At 43.0% G+C, this 19,055-nt stretch overlaps 2 protein-coding genes and 1 long non-coding RNA gene across 3 annotated transcripts; 1 reads left to right on the forward strand and 2 right to left on the reverse strand.

Moving 5' to 3' along the window:
* The first annotated feature begins 2,270 nt into the window (after nt 1-2,270).
* On the forward strand, nt 2,271-3,176 carry LOC306942480. Its single transcript, XR_013792302.1, has 3 exons — nt 2,271-2,321; nt 2,569-2,643; nt 2,772-3,176. It is a non-coding gene; the product is annotated as an uncharacterized lncRNA (long non-coding RNA).
* Nucleotides 3,177-6,783: 3,607 nt separating this feature from the next.
* On the reverse strand, nt 6,784-18,936 carry qrsl1 (glutaminyl-tRNA amidotransferase subunit QRSL1). The gene is made up of 11 exons (XM_079528243.1): nt 18,819-18,936; nt 18,012-18,171; nt 14,511-14,609; nt 14,298-14,394; nt 13,870-14,031; nt 13,149-13,324; nt 12,396-12,508; nt 11,974-12,166; nt 10,103-10,220; nt 8,654-8,859; nt 6,784-7,782 (listed from the first exon to the last, which is right to left on the reverse strand). Exons 1-11 carry the CDS (start codon nt 18,840-18,842, stop codon nt 7,577-7,579), a joined length of 1,554 nt encoding a protein of 517 aa, XP_079384369.1. The 5' UTR covers nt 18,843-18,936; the 3' UTR covers nt 6,784-7,576.
* LOC306942392 (tRNA (guanine-N(7)-)-methyltransferase non-catalytic subunit wdr4-like) lies at nt 15,296-16,580 on the reverse strand (the record flags this gene model as incomplete). The annotated part of the gene is made up of 1 exon (XM_079528244.1): nt 15,296-16,580. One exon carries the CDS (start codon nt 16,578-16,580, stop codon nt 15,321-15,323), a length of 1,260 nt encoding a protein of 419 aa, XP_079384370.1. The 3' UTR covers nt 15,296-15,320.
* Nucleotides 18,937-19,055: the final 119 nt, after the last annotated feature.

Genomic DNA, 19,055 nt, shown 5'->3' on the forward strand with positions numbered 1-19,055 from the left:
TGTAAAACCTGCCAAAGGTGAGCAACTGAGTACATAGACATTTAGTTTGAAAACAAATAGACAAAAACAAACACCATAGCCTATACCTAATAAAGAAATAGGATATGCTTAGCATAATATAATTAGCTATGCATAAACACGTACTGTGCAGTGTGCACACTGCACATACATATAGATGTGGCAACCGCTGCCAAAAGGTAAGCAACTCAGTACATAAATAAAGTAAAGTAAACATAATATACATGTAATTAGCTATTTTATTTATACACAGTACTGCGCAGTGTATTTAGAAGTAGGAACCATGCACCCAGCACTTTCAAGCACCCCCAAACTGTGCTACGAGTATCACTAATATTTCTCAGTAATGTTGCTATTCTTTCTTTCTTTCTTTCTTTCTTTCTTTTCTTTCTTGTTGTTTCTTCCTGCTACAATGCTGAGGAGTCATTTAAATCTTGTCTTGTGTATTTGTGTATAAGATCTTGCATTTTGAATAAAACATTTAGCTAATATCAATATGTACAGCGTACAGCGTATTGTGGTGTTTGACCTTGGCTGAAGTAACAACCACTGATTTTTTTTTAAAGCCGTGGAAGAGAGAAACCAACTACCATGGCCTACATTAAATATCCCCTCACCTGGCCCACTCTTGACACACACAATTCAATTCAATACACACACACACACACACACACACACACACACACACACACACACACACACACACACACACACACACACACACACACACACACACACACACACACACAGACACACAGACAGACAGACAGACAGACAGACACAGCAATTATTTAACCCTAACTTTAAAAAACAAACAAACAAAACAAATTTATCTTGTGAGTGCCAAGGAATGTGTCTATTTGTTTTGACCAGTGTGACCACATGGGCCTTGACTTGATTCACCATTAGGTTTACGGGACTGACTACAACCGAGCCATCTGCAAACTTCAGGATATATCGATTCTCAAACAAATCCACGGAGGGATGCCCTGCAAGGGCACAGCGGCGCAGCCATAGCTGCAGTGTACCATTAAGCGTAAAGCTTTATGCCGCAACACTGATTGCCTACACCTGGCCTACAGGGCACTGCTCCATGGCTTCGTCTATATAGAATATAAAGGAGTGGTGAGAGAATTAACACACCCCGGGGCTGAACATGCAGATGAAGAGAGCTCACCTGACATGCACTCGTTCTGTTCAAATGGAAATCAAGGATCCAGCTTTAAGCCAAACTAGAGTCAACACCAAAGTAATTAGAGCGTTTATCCACAAACAGGTGGGGTCGAAAGCTCATGAAGAATCAACAAACAGCCTGGCACCTTTTAGGGTGAGGGTTTGAGATAGGTTGTAGTTGTAGGACTAATGACTGGTCTAACCAATGACTAGTCTATATACCAAAAACTGTCTAAACTAAGTACTGCAAGTCTGCACCCGGTACCAGTTTTAGGTTTTACTGCACTCAAGCCTGTGTTTGGATAAAAAGGTATTAGGACCACAATGGAAACAAGTACAGAGGACTTTTTTTGTGTTATCCTTTAGCTTTAATGTCTTACTGTACCACATGCTGTTTACATTTCTGACTAATAAAGTATAGCTTCATCTGTTCCTCATTTTAATACTGTGTGGTTTCTTTTCCCCATCATCAGTATGATGCTCAAAAACATTGTAGGCCTAACCTCAATTATTCTTTTTTTTTTTTAATGTTTTTTTTTGTGGCTTTTGCCTTTATTTTATATGGAGGGACAGACAGTAGGCTGACAGGAAATGGGGAGAGAGATGGGGGGAAGACATGCAGTAAGGGCCGTCGGGATCGGGAGTCGAGCCCGCGGCACACTGCCAGACTGGATTACCAGCCAAGGTGCCTGGACCGCTGAGCCACGGCCCAGGCCCCTACTCAATTATTTGAGGAACTGATGAAGCCACGGGTGAGTCTTAATCGGCCACGTATGTTATGTGTCTTTACCGGCAACACATGTCGGAGCCATGGGCGAGTGTTAACAGGGCACGTATGTTGGACTATGTCAGACTAACGCCTTTTGAGGAGGAGGTGACGCAGTAAATACATCATCTACTGTATATACTGTAAAATAAACCCCTATAGACAGTGTCACATATTACTGTAGAGCAGGTTCATACTGACGTCCTTGATAATCTTTCTCAAAGAAGAATTGGTCTAAATGTAGGTTGCACTGCCTCTTTAAGGGTAGTGCATAAAAGGGGTGGCGGTTTGCGGCCTCATGTTTGGCCAGAAGCCTGATTTGAGTGTTTGTTGGGGACCTATGAGGTGTACAGCTTAGTACTTGGTAAGAAAACCAAATGCAATTGTTGATGCTTTGATCATTCATTTTGATTATATGCCTGGGGATATATTTTAATTAATGTAATTTAATATTCCATTTACACTGTTGTGATGTTTTGTGAGGGGGAGCTGGGACGCTGCTGGAGTCAGTAAAGGGTAGAAAATGGGTTTTAAAGAGTTTTTTTTATGGGTTTTTGACATGGGGACAGGGTTAGTCAATTGTTAGACTAATTTATCCTCTGTACTTCCAGAGCCTCCAGGTCCTTTCCTGGTTTAACCACATCCAGGCTGTGGGTCTTCAGTGGGAGCCTGAGTATATTGACTGGGTAGGTTTTGGTATTTTGTTCTATTTTAGTCATTTTGATATAGCCTACTTTGTATAATGTATGGAATTTGTATTGAGGGGTACTATTGTAGGAGGACAGCTAACCTACCTTTCACTGCTTTTCCCCAGGGCCGTGCAGAAAGCACTGAGGGGGCAGGGGCCCAAACCCAAGAAAAGGGCACATGTGTGCGTAGCACGTGCCGATTTTTGGGGGTGGTCTTTTTCTTGTTTTGTACAAATTGGGCTGCAGCTATTGATACATTTCTTAGCAATTATTGTATTGGATACTTAATTAAGAAGTCTAGAAGTGCAGTTGTTTCATGAATTACAATTTGTTTTGTATAGCTATGAATTGACTTGAAACAATTGGAATAGATTTTTTTATAATTGTCTAAATTTGTCTGATTTGACACTTAAGCCCTATTTTATGTTTCGTTGTTCAATTGTGTTGGACAAAAATGGCAGATCTTCAAGCTCACAAGGTTGCAATGTGATGGATTGTAGATCTGCTATTTTCAATATTTGAAAATAAAAAATAAACCCTGAGAATAAATTGCCTGCTCCAATGTCCACTTATTTATTGTAGCATTGTAGTGTCTTCATCAGACTACAGAGCCTACTGGTCTGAAATTCACACAGCATCATTTCACATATAGAGTTGGAATGTATATTTTAACAGTAACTTGATAGCCTTGAGTTAGATATGACAGATTTATTTTGATCATGAACATCAAAGCAGCCAGCATAATAGTACTCATTTACTGGTGTGAAAGAGTCCCAATTGTCCAGTGGGCATTGGTGGGCAATGAATGATGGCCACATGATGGCATGACCAACCGCAGGCATCTGTCAGTCACAAAGCCACAAATTACCATCTTCAAAGCATGTTGCATGCCTTCTGTGTTCCAGTCCATAGGCATGACTGGAATGGAATGGAATATTTGTTTAATTAGCATAGAGCCTCCTACTGAAGTCACCAGCTATGTCCATTTGGTTAAGCGTGCTTCTGACAGAAAGCCTATTGAGTGATGCACACACTGTTTGGTTTATGGTAATGTTTTGACTGTGTTCCAAATATTGTATGGACTATTGATGATGATAAAGCTGTGTTCACATGTTTTGTTTGTGTTTCCCCGGGACTGTGCACACTCTCACACAAGAGGGACGTTGTTAGAGCCACATTATAGCAAGAGTTTCCGACTATGGTTATAGGACCACAATGGAAACAAGTCCCCATGCAGCAACACTTTTTTGTTTTTTTTTCCCCAAAGGTTTTTTTATACATTATTGACATGTTCATTCTGCATAATGAGTACTTTTACATTTGGTGCTTTAAGTATATTTTGATGCCAATACTTTTGCACCTTTACAACATTTTAATACCAGACTTTTACTATGTAACAGAGTAGGCTACTTAAAAAAAAAAGAAAAAGAAAAAAAAAGAGTACTTTTTCCAGCACTGACATCCAGAGTCATGCAACACAAACTGGATTTAATACTACAATACTAATTGTCATTGTTCTGTCTTAGATACAAGTATAGGCCTGTGTAAGGGTACTAATCATTGCCCTCGCACTTTTTTTGTGAGAATAATAAACGGTAACAAAAACATTAAAGAAAATAAAGATGAATAGCAGCATGTTGGTCCTAGCCAGAGCCATAGAGTAAGACAGAGTTACGACAACTCCATTCACTTCTATTGGCGAATAGTGACAAAAGCCTGAACCCGGAAGTTTACGGAATGCATTGGAGTCTACCCCACCATAGACAACCAATATAAGGCAAAATTTCTTTATACCTTAAGTAGCATGTGACATGTCAAACTAGGGGGTTTTCATGATTCTGAATCCATTCCAAGCATTCTAAATTTGGCCATATCCACTTCCTCTCAAATTTTTGGTGCTGGCTCCCCGGCTATATAGCCAAAAATGTTCCTTATGGCATGCTCTAACTGTGAGCCAAATGTCATGCTTTTATCGTAAGCGTTTTGTGCGCGTGGACGCTGGACTATGACACGTAGGACGAAGTATAATTAATCATAAAGGGGGCACAGTTGGTAGCGCTGTCGCCTCACAGCTAGAAGGTCCTGGGTTCGATTCCCGCTGGGGACGCTGTGGGCGCTGGGGCCGGGGTGTGTTCCCTCCTCCGCGTCATCAGTGCCCATACCCGAGGCCGGGTTGGCGAAAGGGCCTTTCTGTGTGGAGTTTGCATGTTCTCCCCGTGTCCCCTAGGGTAGGTACCTTTACAAAAAACATGCAGTAATTCTGGTCTATAAACTGCCTCCCCCTGGCCAGCCGGGGCGCCTGATGGAGGGGAAAGGAACTGGTTCGAATAACGTGTTCCTTCCACGCGCTACGTCCAACCAGGGAAACTCCCCCCTGTCAGGTGTAAAGGAGCAACTTGGACAAAGGAAGCATGAGTTCAAGTCCGTTGCTCTCCCCAGGTTGGGGGAGGGTGTGTAGAGCCCAGGATCACATTAGGTAATTGACACAGGGGTGAAAAATGGGTTACAAAATCATGGGATAAAAAAATTATAAAAAAAAAAAAAGCTAAAGGAGGGAGGCAGGAGTATACTGTAGGTTTAACCACTGGTTTAGGTGTGTTTATGGAAGACGTTATCGGGATGTGTACAATAAACAGAGAAAAATAAAGAACGGTTAAATCAAAGGCTTAATTCAGTATGCCATAGCATATGGAATAATCAGGAATAATTCATAATGGAATAATTTTAAATAATGGAAATAAAACAATGACAGGAATAACCGATATGCAGTCTGCATTGGATTAGGCCTAAAGAATAGACTTAATAGACTAAATCACTAAATGTCCATACTGGTTAACACAATCGGTCAGTTCAGAAGAACAATATACCCCAGGATAGTATAATTCACACCAAGCACTATAACGATGTATAACTACCTTATAATAACTATTATATAGTTATTCTGAAGTGCACAAAACTCAAGTGGAAGGCATAGTTTACACCACGACTATTATGAAGACAATTGTGAACAACAATATTGTTATTGTAAGTGCTAAGTGTGAACAACATTAAAGTTGAATCCTTGACGAACAACACTTGTCATTCCAAAATAAATGTGGTTGGAACTTGGAAGTCTTTGATGAACAAAGGAGAAACTGAGCATTGCTGCTCGAACTGAAATGGTGTCCATGATGATTCAGCAGGGCAATTAGCAGCTTGGTTCAGGTGTGGGGAGATGTTGGAGATGTCGGCAAATGCGTCTGCTGAGTGGACCCCTGGGAGCCTTTTGCCACCATATGTGTGAGTTTGTACCTGTATATGGGTGTGCCAGTATGTGTTTATTATTAGTGTGTGTGTGTGCGTACACCTGTGTTTGTGTAGGCTACAATGCAAACCCACATTTTGATTCCTGGTATCAGGTATGGTCCTTCAGAGAGAGAGAGAGAACACTCTGGACTCATGACTCACATTTCTGTTTGACACTGACACATGCAAACTATGACTTTGAAACATGCAAACGATCTATTTGTCAATGGCAAATGCATGTGTGATGACGCATGCACCTGACCTAAGCTGAGGCCTATATCTACATTTATATTGTGGCCAATGCGGTACATCTGTAACTCCTCACAACCCTCTCCTGGGTACTGGGTGAAACTACAGTACATATGAATGTATTGAGAGTAAAAAACTGGTTCAAATGCCGTCATACAGTTATTGTCAAGTGCTACATCACTTTCTCAGACATCTTTAAATGTTAGGTAAACCTGTGTCTGTGGAAAGGTTTACCGTGTGGGCTAATGAAAACGAATACAAAATATGACGAAGCTTCCTATCTCACATCCTCAATTCATGTATATTCTTTGAAATATGCTAGCCTTTGAAGTAACAGACTGTTCTATCAAACAATGAATATAAGTAAGTCTGTGTGTTGACATAGCAGGTTTGACAGTGACAATACATACAGTATTGTTTGTTGTGTACAGTGCAAATAAGATCAGATCACAGGAAACAAGAGACAGCTCTATCTTGTTTGAGCTGCATACACTGCGGCTTACCGCTTTGAATGACCAAATGAGTGCAGCACATTAACCCCTTCCATTAACAGGATCAAGGCCTTCGGGACTGATGAGAAAAGAAAATGTCTGAACAAAGATGCCTTGTTAAACAATACATAATATCTCTGTGTGTGGTTTGTGTACAATGCAAACCCACAGATATTCATGTTTCATTTATTTCACATTCACAATGTGGTATCAACCCATGAACACAATACGACTGTTATATTGGAACATCGGGTATCGGGTGCATGAAGAGAGTTGCGTGACACTGATGAAAGGGTGACTTGTCACCCATGATCATGACATAATCAAGCAATCTTAAATTGATTGAACTGCACTAGAACTTTGGGTTGTAGAAGTAGCTGGACATGATGATATACGTTCAAATATTGCTATCATTTTTATCTGTTGTGTCTGTACTCTATGAGCCGGACATATACCGGTAGCAATTAATTCACTGTTATTGCATGGTTTTGTCATACCAATTCCAAACTGCGTTCAGACTTAAATATTCTTCTCAGTTCGTCCCGTTTGTGCTGTGCCAGATCGCGGCGCTCACGCAACTTCTTGTCTTTGCATTGACTTTGTATGTAATCGCGTGGCTCTAACCATACAAGTCTGAACGTACCTTTACATTAGGGCTTTTAAATAATAGTTGTACATTTAAAAACTGTGTACATTGGTGATTATAACTATAATCTAGCTGATCTTGAGGCCTACAAAACCCCCCTCTTTTTCTTTTTTCCTTTAACCTCAACTAATACCAACAAGGTCGACTAGTGGATTTACTAGTCAACTAGTTCAATAGTCGACTAGTTGCTTAAAGCCCTACTTTACATTATGTCTTTCATAACATTGTGTTGTCTTTACAGCTCCATGTTTTTTTCCCCTCATGCAGGTGAAGTCCGTTTCCTTTTGGTGACCTCTGCGTCACAGGAGTCTTCATGGAAGTCGATGGAGGGAAACGCGACTCTCTGCTCCACCCACCTGGCGACCGTCAACAGCTTCCTGTCCTGCAGGGCGGGGCCTATGAGCTGTAGGCCAATGGGAAGGCCCCGACTTGATAAGGCGGTTGGTACTGAAACAGCAGGGAGGCCTGGGGCAAAAACAACAAAATGGAGAGTTGAGAGAACGTTTATTTATGGATAGGCAAAGATTAGGAACTCAAGGTTATTTAAAAGGTTCTATTGGAGAGCAGTAAAGGTTGGGGGAAACTTTAACTGCCCTCAAATGTAAACAGTCCCTGCAGAGGGATCAGCTATTTTGAATACTACTTTTATCTGATTCACAATAACAATGGGTTGACCCAGGTAGAATTTCTGCCCTTACTTTCTAAAGCAACGTGAACATGTACTGTATAGACCAAACATAGCTACTTTTACTACCACCTTATTTTGTTTTTTCTCAATTAAGTATTAAGATGAAGAGAGTTTCAATGTGCAATTGGTAATACAATAAAAGCAGGTTCGAACTCCACAATAATAGCCATTCAAGGACCTCAAGGTTAATTGGGTCATCACCGGGTCAGTCCGAGGTTAGTTTAGTCAGTCACTCTGACTGGCCATATTATCGTACATAAACATTATTTTCGGGGGATGGGAAAATTAGTTGAGCTGGGGCAGCACCTGTAGTCATGAGTAGGACGAAGGCCCTACGTCCTCCCAGTGGACGTAGGGCCAGGAGTCAGTAGGATACAGCAGCAGTGACAACACAAAAATGTGTGTGTGGGGAGGAATTAATTGGCATAATGACTAAATTGGGTAGAAAAAGGGGGTACAAAAAATAGGCTACTCTAAATGTATAAAAAAGAAGAAAATGCATTGTGCCAGGGACCCCCCCAGAAAAAACACTGCCACAATGCTGAATATGTAAAGGAAATGGTAAAGTGGATTGGACTTGAAAAGATTTCGGTCTCTCCGTGTACTGTACATGTGCAAACACGAACAGTAGTAATGTCTCTCGAGTACCTGCCATGTTGACGGGCTGTGTGAAGACGTCTTCCTGTGCGCTACGCGTGCGGTTGTCCTCCTGGGCGAAGTCGGTGTAGCGCGCTGCGTCGGACAGAGTGGTGGGCGTCAGCAGCACGTCAATGCCCGAACCGAACACTCGCTTGAAGTCGTCAGCGATCAGCCGGCGGACCTTCTGCGCCTTCACAAAGTAGCGCTCGTAGTTCCTGAGGGGTGAGTGACAAAGTGTTCCACGGGTTATTGCATGGTTTTGGAATCAATATCCTCAATAAGAGTAGATGAAGGTAACAAACACATCACCCCAGTATTAAGATCACTGCATTGGTTACCTGTCACCATCATTATACATTTTAAGAATCTTGTGTACTAGACTACTAGTCTACTGTATATCACTCCATTGCCGTGCACCGGAGTACATTTCGGGCATGCTCGTAATATGTACACACCAGTGAATCTCTGAGGTCCACTGAACACTTAACAGTTCTAGAAGTAAGGACCAAGACACATGGAAAGGCAGCTTTTAGTTTGTATACCTCTCCAGCCTTTGGAATACCCTGCCAGAGAATCTCAAAATGGCTTAAACTGTACACAATTTTAACGCGCGATCTTAAGACAAATCAGTCTCACCCACCTTAGTGATTACACTGATACATATTTGAATGTCTCCTTATACTGTGCTTCTTCTATGATGTTTTAGGCATTCGTCTTCAATTTGTGTTGCAGTTTATGTATGAAAGTGCTGTATAAAATGAGGATTATTATAAATTATAATAATCCTCATTTTATACAAATTGTTAGGATTTTACCTGTCCTATACAAACTCAAGTCTCCCCCCTTTGATCCAGCAGTTTAGTTAAACTGATAATATGCCATGTTACAGCAGCCACACGCCCATATCCTTTGCACACGACAATGCGATCAAATAGCACTACATAAGGTCAAAGCTATGAAATAGCTGTCAACTACACACTTGAAATGAGTGATGGATCATCTAAATGGCGTGTGCACTTCAGTGTTAATTTCGTTGACAAACTATGACGAAAGGTTTTCGTCGACTACCGTTTTTTCATTGAAGAAAACTTCATAAAAATTAAGCTATATGATGACTAAAACTAAGACTAAATATATTGACAATACCATCAATAGTCATTTTATGTTCGGTTAGCAGATCTACACGCTGTGAGCTTGTAGATCGGCTATTCTCAGCACGCAACCAACTGTAAAATCAACCATTGCGGCGCGCGCCATCAAGGCCAACTGTCGCCATTAATCGACAGCTGATGTCTACATTAATCTTATGATATTCAGTCAACTAAAACTAGTTCAGTTACTTTTCAGAAATAAAAATGTCTGGGTTTCCGAGGCTACTTTTCAGATGACTAAAACAAAATGTTATTATTAAAAATGACTATGAAAAAAAAAAGTCAAAATGAACACTGGTGCGCTTACTGTTGAAGCAGGAAGTAGTTCCCTGACAGTATTCTCCCTCTCACCACGTCGTTGAAGCCCTCGTGGCGGGTGGCGGCGTACATGGCATCCGTAGAACTGTCTACCTCGCTTCGGTGACCTACCAAAACACGCAGCGCACACATCTTTGTTTAAGTTGCAATTCGAAACTGGCCCCCGTAAAATCTGAATCCCCCCCCCCCGCCCCCCCCCCCTTTTTCCCCTCACTGTATATATTTTTTACCTTTTTTACCTTTTTACCTCCTTTTTGATGAATTCTTTTTTGATGAATTCCTGTTCTGTCTATAGAAGTGTCTATTTGTACGTCTCTAAATGTTTTGATGATTTGAACATGGTGGACCCTGTTGGAAACAAGTGTAATGCTTAATTGGGTCGTCCACTCACAGTTAACAGCCTTTGTATTGAGTTTGTGCTTGAAATGTACTGTAATTCTGCAAACTGTTAATAAATTCTTCAATCAATCAATCAATCAATCAGTTATCATCCTCAAACAGACCTAGTCAGTTATGTACACTGTACCTCTGTTTGTTGTACTGTACTGTACTGGCTTTGCAACAATCTGAGCCAGAAGAGAACGGAGAGAACAACCAGAAATATTTGTACACAGGTCTGCATTTCAAATTTCTTTGGGAATCATCACTGAGAAAGCATAATGCATACATATACACATTATTATATATACACCATATTTCTCTTTACCCACAGCAGCTTCTTACAAACAAGTCCTTGTCATGTCTGTCTGTCTATCAGTCCCTGTGCAAGGTTTGACACCAAAACACGTTTTTGTTTTTTTAAGATATATTTTTTGTGGCTTTCGCCTTTATTTTCTTTTTCATAGAGGGATAGGCTGACAGGAAATGGGGAGATAGAGATGGGGGTGACACGCAGTAAAGGCCGTCGGGATCGGGAGTCGAACCCGCGGCACACTGCCAGACTGGATTACCAGCCAAGGTGCCCAGACGGCTACGCCAGCCGCCCGGGCACCAAAACACTATTAATTAAAAAGTAGGCTACCGCTACAGAAGGTTTTTTCCCCCCCCTCCCTCACTCGCGCCCTTTTTTATGTCTCTCTCATTGACTGTCCCTCTAAACTCCCTCAAATTGGTGCTGCTATTTGTCATGGATTGGCAATCTATGACATGCATAGACGTGCACTGTGCGCAAACACACCACAAAGCTGCCAAGTGTCAATAGCATATGCATATAAACGGTCCATTGTTGTGTGACCTGCTAAGTAGTATAGCTGTGTAGACACTGTGGAGCCACATGGGTGAGCTACTTTAACTTCAGTGGGTGGGCTATCAAATGCATGTAATGTAAATCTGGCCCGTGCGACGGCCACATGTCCTGTGTGCGTGTCATTTCTCAAGGGATGCAGGAATGGTGTCCATGTGTAGATTGACTATTTTAGGGGCAGACACCATTTTCAGCCAACCAAGTGTAAATCAGGAAATAGAAGCAGTGGGCTGCCACCTAGGGGCACTTGGGGAGCAGTTACGGGGTCAGTGTTTTACAACAAATGTAGTCTGGCAGTTTTTTTCTCTCAAGGCACAGAATGCACTGTGAAATATATATATGTCCTTCTCATGACAGTATGATTGTATTCAGGTTATAAACCAGGCCGGCTTAGTAAAGCTGCTCTTTAACCCATTTTGGGCGGGAACCCCTTTTGGTGTTTTAAACATCTACAAGCTCGTAGCGTGCCACTCGGTGGCGCGCTACGAGCTTGAAGGTCTGCTATTTTTGAAAAATCGTGAAAATATTTATTTCAGAAAACTGGAGGATTTAGAAGATTTTTTTTAAATTTCGAGGTCAGGCCTAAATGGGTTAATAAAACACAAACAAATCCATACCGTACTCCAGGCCATCAAATCGAGCCATGTTGGACGCCACCTCGGCGTGGCACAGCACATGGTAGCACACAATGGAGTGCTGGGTGTGGGGGAGGGAGACCTGTTCCACCCTTGCCCCTGCCCTCTCAAACATGTCCGCAACACGACTCCACTGTTCCAGTGTCTCCCGGGACAGTCCTGGGGCGTGGTATTCCTGACCCACATGTGGAGATCAGAGGGTCAATTTTAGAAACTACCATAGAAACATATTCTATTTAATAAAGAACCAATATCTAAAAGAAACAATTGTGGGAAGCTACTTTTAAAACTAGAGTATACATTACATTTTATTATGGCCAATTGGCCAGTGGTTGTACTAGTGGTTAATGAGGAAGCCTGACTATGCTTATAGACTTGGTAAATAAATATAGTTCTAAACTTACCTTAGGAATGCCTATGCAGATGTCCTTCACATCAAACTCCTCTGGCAGCTCTGCAGATGACGATGGGCTGTGGACTGTTGTGGAGTCTCTCACATCAAGGCCTTGGATGATGCCTGGGTGTCATATCAACACAACCCCAGATGTTACTAATGTAATGAACAAGTGCAACAATGTGCATTGTGTCATGAAAAAAAAAAAGTCTACATAACATCAATGGGGAAAAAGAAAGTGCACTAACTTATAGTGGGTTTTACATATTCGGACATAACTACACTATTAGGATTATAACACATAACAGAAAGCCTAAAAAGAGGCAAATAGTCGGAGATAAATGTTATTAACTGTGTAAAAAATCACACCCGTGTGAACTGAGTGGTGTAAGGTCTTATATAGACTGATCAGCTGTGGTCTGACGTAATGTCTGATGTAATGAAATCACACCCGTGTGAACTGGGTGACCATAGCAACCATGCTCATATTTTGGTACGAACAGACAGACAAACTAACAAAGCCAGTTGTAGGAGTGGTTTACACCACTCAAAAATAATAATAAGAAAATAATAAAGAAAAAAACACAACTAAAAAGGTAATTTGTTTTTCCACCTCACTGTATATTCAGTGAAGCCAGGACCTGGAAAATAACAACAACAACAACAAAGGTCGGTGATCCTACACAGCCATTGATTGAATGAGCTGCACAATGATTATGATAGTGTGTTTGTGTACGACAGCCAGTCGCCTGACGTAACCTACTTAATACAGTGGCTGCATCGCTGACACTCCGGGTCATAATGCCGGGGACATCCATGGAGTTGACCAGGGGGATAAGGCCGTGCCTGGACACCAGGCCGTAGGTGGGCTTCAGGGCAACGACCCCACACAAGGCTCCGGGGTTACGGGTAGAGCCGCCAGTGTCTGATCCCAAAGCCCTGCCAAGACCCCAAGGGTAAGGGTACTTTGAGTAAATAATGTTTTGTTATAGTGCTTACACAGTATATGACCATTTTTGAGTGGTGCAAACCACTCCAACAACCAGCTTTGTATGTGTCTGTGTATGCGTGGGGCCACGTACAGATGAGCATGGTTGCTATGGTTAGTGTGTGACGTAGTGTGTGAACAGTTGCACCACTCAGTTCACACGGGTGTGATTTTTACTATAATGAACTGCAGTACATTATCAGGCTATAATGTGCATAATACTCTAAAGATAAAATCAAAACAACTCTGTTACTAACTGCTTTCTACCTGGCATCACTATTTTGAGAATGTCTGAAATTGACATAACTAGAGAAAATAACTGACCCACAAGCTCACAACACATGCCATTGCAGTGCATTGTGAGCTTGTAGATTTGCTAATTTCGCTATTTGTCATCCCATACAAATATGTCTTCAAAGACATCTCTATAAACAATATATCGTTTCTGTTCAAGGATTTTGAAATTGCATTTATTTTTGATCATGTGCTCACTGACAGGTAACTGGTAAGTGACGCCACGGCTGCAGCACTTCCTCCGGAGCTTCCCCCTGTGATGACCCAATCAGAGTCTGGCTCCGCCCCTGTGCGGTCTGTGTACGTGGCAGCGTAGCTCCAGGGGTTCCTCACTGGACCGAAAGCACCATCTGTACTGCCAGCACTGGAAAAGATATGACACAGAGGGATAAAGTGGAAATACACCATTGTGCACCAATGAATAAACCCTGGGCACAAAAGGGTTGCATTCATCTTCTCTGGCATTCATCTGTCTGGAACCAAAATAAGATAGGCACAAGAGGGATGAAGTGACGGAGAGGAAACCGCCACGGTGCCACATCAACATCAACAAACCAAACCTTTATGTAACCCGGCACCAAATATAAAAAACAATTCTGCATATTGGTAGTTCTGTGTAGGCAGTCTTACCCCATAGCAAACTCATCCATGTTGGTCTTCCCCATGAGAACGGCACCCTGGTCAAGGAGCTTCTGGACCACGGTAGCACTGTATGGTGGTGTGTACTCTGTAGCACAAATACAGGTATATGATTACCTTCAGTTCAAGAGGTTTACCGGCAGAGTGTGTGAAGAGAGAGAGAAATATGAGATGTCAAGTTGTGGCATGTTTTGATTGGGGTACCTTTCAACATTTTGGAGGCACAAGTGGTCCTGACACTCTCTGTGCAGAAGTTGTCCTTGACAGCAAAGGGGACTCCATCTAGAGGACCTTTGGGAGCACCTGAAATTAGAAAAGCTGAATTAGTAGTAGTAGTAACAAGGCTACAGATATGACAGGGGGACACACGCACATGCGCGCACACACACGTTCAAATATGCTCTCACATCACCTTGATTGTTTGTTAGGTTACCATAGTTACCTGACAAGTTGGTACTACGACTGACATTAGGGACTTAGCGGCTATGGCAGTCCGCTCCGGCAACCGGAAATGGATCAGTGCTCGATACATAGACCTGCTTGCCGTCGCAGCCCTTTCTACTACGGCAGAACCTACACTTCCACGTAGTGTCTACAACGCCATGTCCATGTCATAACCATGTTTATTGAAATTATAGCTGTCATACATTTACAGAGATTGCTCCATCACCTCTCTCATTTTGTGTAATGTGTTGGCATGCTCTGAATGAAGAAATAACACTAATACCATATGTCATAATAACCATGTTTATTAAATCGGTTTTAGAATAGCACAGATTGCTCCAGCACCTTCCTCTTTTTTAGGTTGTTTTTATTTATTTTAGGTTTATTTTTTTATAAATCAACCCCATTATAATCCACAAAAATAAAATATACAATCTACATAGGCCATTTGACAATTCAGCATTCTTCATCAAAACACTCAACTCAGATTCAGCCAAAAATCCCCCCCCTCCCCAAATGAAACAAAAAACAAACAAACAAAGTGATTCAATCATGGCTGACTCATGGTGTTCAGCTTGCTGCTTGAGAAACAGGTTTGGGCTTCTTGTTCTTTTTGGTGCTGGACGCTCCGTTGGTGGTCTTCGCCGGCCTCTTCTTCCCCCAGTGAGTCTTCTGCTGCTCCAGACGCTGCCGCTTCTTCTGCATGTAGGACGCCATATTGTCGAAGTTCACCTTGTACAGGTGCTGGAAGCAGCTCTCTGTCTCTGCACCAGCCTGAAGTGCCTCCCAATGGGGCTTGAGACAGTCCACCACTTGGTTTAGTTTGGAGCTCTCTGCGTCACACTCCCAGCAGTCCTGGGCATGTGTGTAGATCTGGAGCGGTGCCTCACGGCTGTCCAGCAGTACCCACAGTCTGCCTTTGGGGTCAAAGGTCATATGGAGTGGACTGTGGGAAAGGGTCACCCTGCTGCAGACCACCAGCCTCTCCTCGGCCCTTTGATCAATCCTGAAGAACTGCACTATGGGTAATCTCTCACACTGCACAGCTACGTGACCTCCATCAGGGGAGCATGCAATCCTGCTGACTGCATACCTCTTTTTCTTCTCTTGCTCAGTTTCGGTACTTGGCGTTTCTCTTAGTGCTTTCAGGTCCCAGCTCTGCAGCTTCCGGCCTGACTCGTACTCCCACAACTTCACTGTCTCATCCCCTGATCCAGACAGAAGCCACTGTGGGTGAACTGACGGGATGACCAGAACACTGACAAACTCCTCATGTCCCAAACAGAATGACTGGATGTTGTAAGGCGACTTGAGGTGACTGACCCGGATCTTTTCATCGCGGTCTGCTGTGATGACATACTTGTCGTTGGGTGTGAGGGTCATAGACAGCAGCATGGACAGGTGTCCCAACTTCAGTTCTCCGTCCTTCTGGGGATCCACCACTGAGAAGGAGTAAACATCTCCTGACTTGTCTGCCACCAGCAGCACATCCTCGGCCTGGGTGAATACCAACGAGGTGCACCTCCTCACAACCCACCTAGTACTGATATGTTGCCATGATGATTCAGTGCGGAACAGAACCAGCCGCTTGCTGTCATCGGTCAACGCTGCCAGGTTTCCAGAAGGAGAGACAGCGAGGGCCAAGATCTTGTCATTTCCTGTTTCTTCTGAGCCGTCCCTTTGGCTGTCAGCCTCTGTGTTCTTTGGTTTCTTCTCAGCTGTGCTGCAGTCAAAAACGAACGGTTCCCTGGCTTGTTTGGTGTGAACAGCAATGAGCTTTTTGTCGCTACTGCAGACAAACCACTCTCCACATACAGAGATAGCCGTCATGTTTTCCTCCTTTCCACAGCTGATCATGTCCAGCGCATCAGCGCATGTATAAGAATTAAGCAATATCGGCAAGTTAGCTGACGCGCGACGGGGTGTTTAAAAATGTTTTTGTTTGTTTGACACATACTGCATAGACGCGTCACCATGGGAACCAAAAATGGATGCCGCCACCGACTGTTTGCTTAGCGATTTTGTCATAGCCGCCGTACTTCCGTGTAGCGGACCTATCCTGAAAACAGTCCCTAATATCGATTCTATGTTACCTGAATCTCCATATATGGAGCGGACCAACACCGACATCGGCTGGATCTCCATACATAGAGATGACTACACATCACTCTGACAGCACCAGGTTACTCGACCAGTTCAGAAGAACAGTATGAAAGGAGCAGACCTCCCCTGTTATAACAGATACTAACCAACGCACTCAGGAATCTTCCAACTATCTCGACTCCCCAGAATGTATCTTCAAGACCTTCAGATCCAGCAACGCCCCCCAGGATCTCCGACGGTACTCTTCTCAGCACAGGACATTAGGTGTGCATTGGCACTGCCCTCACGATTCAATTCGATTGCGATTCACCAGGTAATGATTTGACTCTACGATGCATTGTGATGCATCACACTTTTCTAGATTACTGCACAACATTAGCCTGATTATCAGACTGTAGCTTTCTTGAAGCTTCAGTCTGACATTGTCTCCTGTCTGAGCGATTTCAAGGGGGAGGGGATTAGAATTTCCCTCAACCAGTAGCCATTGGTGTTGTTTTTCCCTCCTTCCTCTGTGTGTTGCGCTGCGTGACGACGCTGAAAACGGGACTCGGCGCTGATTGGTTGTTCGTTAGACCCACCCCCACCACCGATTCTCATTGGATAATACATTTTTGTACCGAAGAAATTATAGGTTCACAGAGCAACACCAGACCAAGAGACGCAGTCCACTCAGAGAGTGGGCGGGGTCTTTGGGCTGGATCCAGGCTAGCACAACATGGCAAATGTTTCAACAGTCAATACAAGCGGTCAGACAATCAGATATACTGAACATATTTCATTAGAGGTGCTCCGATCAGGTTTTTTGGGATCGATCACTCATTGTTTTTCCTCACGATCGGCCGATACCAATATTGTGCATAAGGGGAAAATGTGAATATTTCCAAAATGATTATGTCAAAACGCACATCAAAACTGTTCCTGTGTGTGGCGAGGAAGGGGAGAATGTTTTAGGCCTGTCATGAAGATGCAAAAAGATATTATACTATATATCTGATTGACTTTTATACCACTTAAATGGTATAAAAGATCGGTTTCTCCAGATCAGGTAAAATTATCACCGATCATTGGAGTGAAAATCGTCCGATCAACGTTCGGTGGTCGATCGATCGGAGCAACTCAATATTTTATTTAGAAGTACATAATATTATATGCAAACACCTCGGAGCAATCTGCTTTCTGCCTCTTGAGCCTGTTTCAGAGCCAGCTCCTCGGTCACCGTGATGTAGGCGTTCAGACGTTGTGTTTTCTTGATGCGGTGCAAACATTTCTTACACAACTCTGTGGGGGAGATCCTGCCCTCCCTCAGTGCCAGAGACACCTGCAACAAAATATCCAAGGCGAAATGTCAAATCATTTGTTCCAAGACGAGATGTCAAACCATTTATTTCTGGGACCCACTGTATATGTGTAATAGTCACTTAGTTTGTAGTAAACAGCACTTTGATCAGCCTTGGTCGTTTTCAAAACGTGCCTCGTAAATAAAATGTTCTTGAATATAAAGGCATATGGAATGTGAGCGACTGCCCACCCCTTTTTCCCCTCACTGTATATGTTTCTTTTCCCTTTTTACCTCCCTTATGATGAATTCCTGTTCTGTTCTTTGACTATAGAAGTGTCTATTTGTACGTCTCTAAATGTTTTGATGAATTGAACAAGGTGGACCCTCTTGTAAACAAGTGTAATGCTTAATTGGGTTGTCCACTCAGTTAACAGTCTTTGTATTGAGTTTGTGCTTGAAATGTACTGTAATTCTGCAAACTGTTAATACATATTTCAATCAAAATCAATCAATCAACCAATCACATTGTTGTGTATCAGTTGACCATTGCTGGGGGTTTCATTCATCGCTTTGAATGTCACACTGCAAAATCCTCAGTCTACCTCCGACAGTGTTTTCGGCGCAGCATGCACAAGAAAACCACACATCTAGTAAGCCATCAGATATGCTCTTCAATCGCAACTAACCTCTCGTATGGTCAGGCCGAGCATTATCCTCCGAAAATGTCTCAGTTGTCAACCTTCAGCATGGAGCGACTTACAGTAACTGCAGCGCCATGGAGGCTGCCATGTTTGTTATTATGGCTGCGACGTCACGCTCCCACGCCGTCGCGGTCTGTGATTGGACGGCCGCTGAGCTACGCGCGTGCCGATTGGCTGGACAGTCAGGGGACGTCACGCCGGGCCGGGGGGCGGGGCTGTCTG

This window comes from Electrona antarctica (assembly GCF_951216825.1).
Source record: "Electrona antarctica genome assembly, chromosome: 18".
Taxonomy (NCBI): Eukaryota; Metazoa; Chordata; class Actinopteri; order Myctophiformes; family Myctophidae; genus Electrona; species Electrona antarctica.

Excerpts from the sequence above, each read along its gene's own strand:
- qrsl1 (XM_079528243.1), bottom strand. The coding sequence starts at position 18,842 with ATGCTCGGCCTGACCATACGAGAG. Across the intron at positions 14,395-14,510 it reads TGCCTCCAAAATGTTGAAAG|AGTACACACCACCATACAGT; the intron begins GTACCCCAATCA and ends TTTGTGCTACAG. Across the intron at positions 12,509-13,148 it reads CGATGCAGCCACTGTATTAA|GCATCATCCAAGGCCTTGAT; the intron begins GTAGGTTACGTC and ends TATGACACCCAG.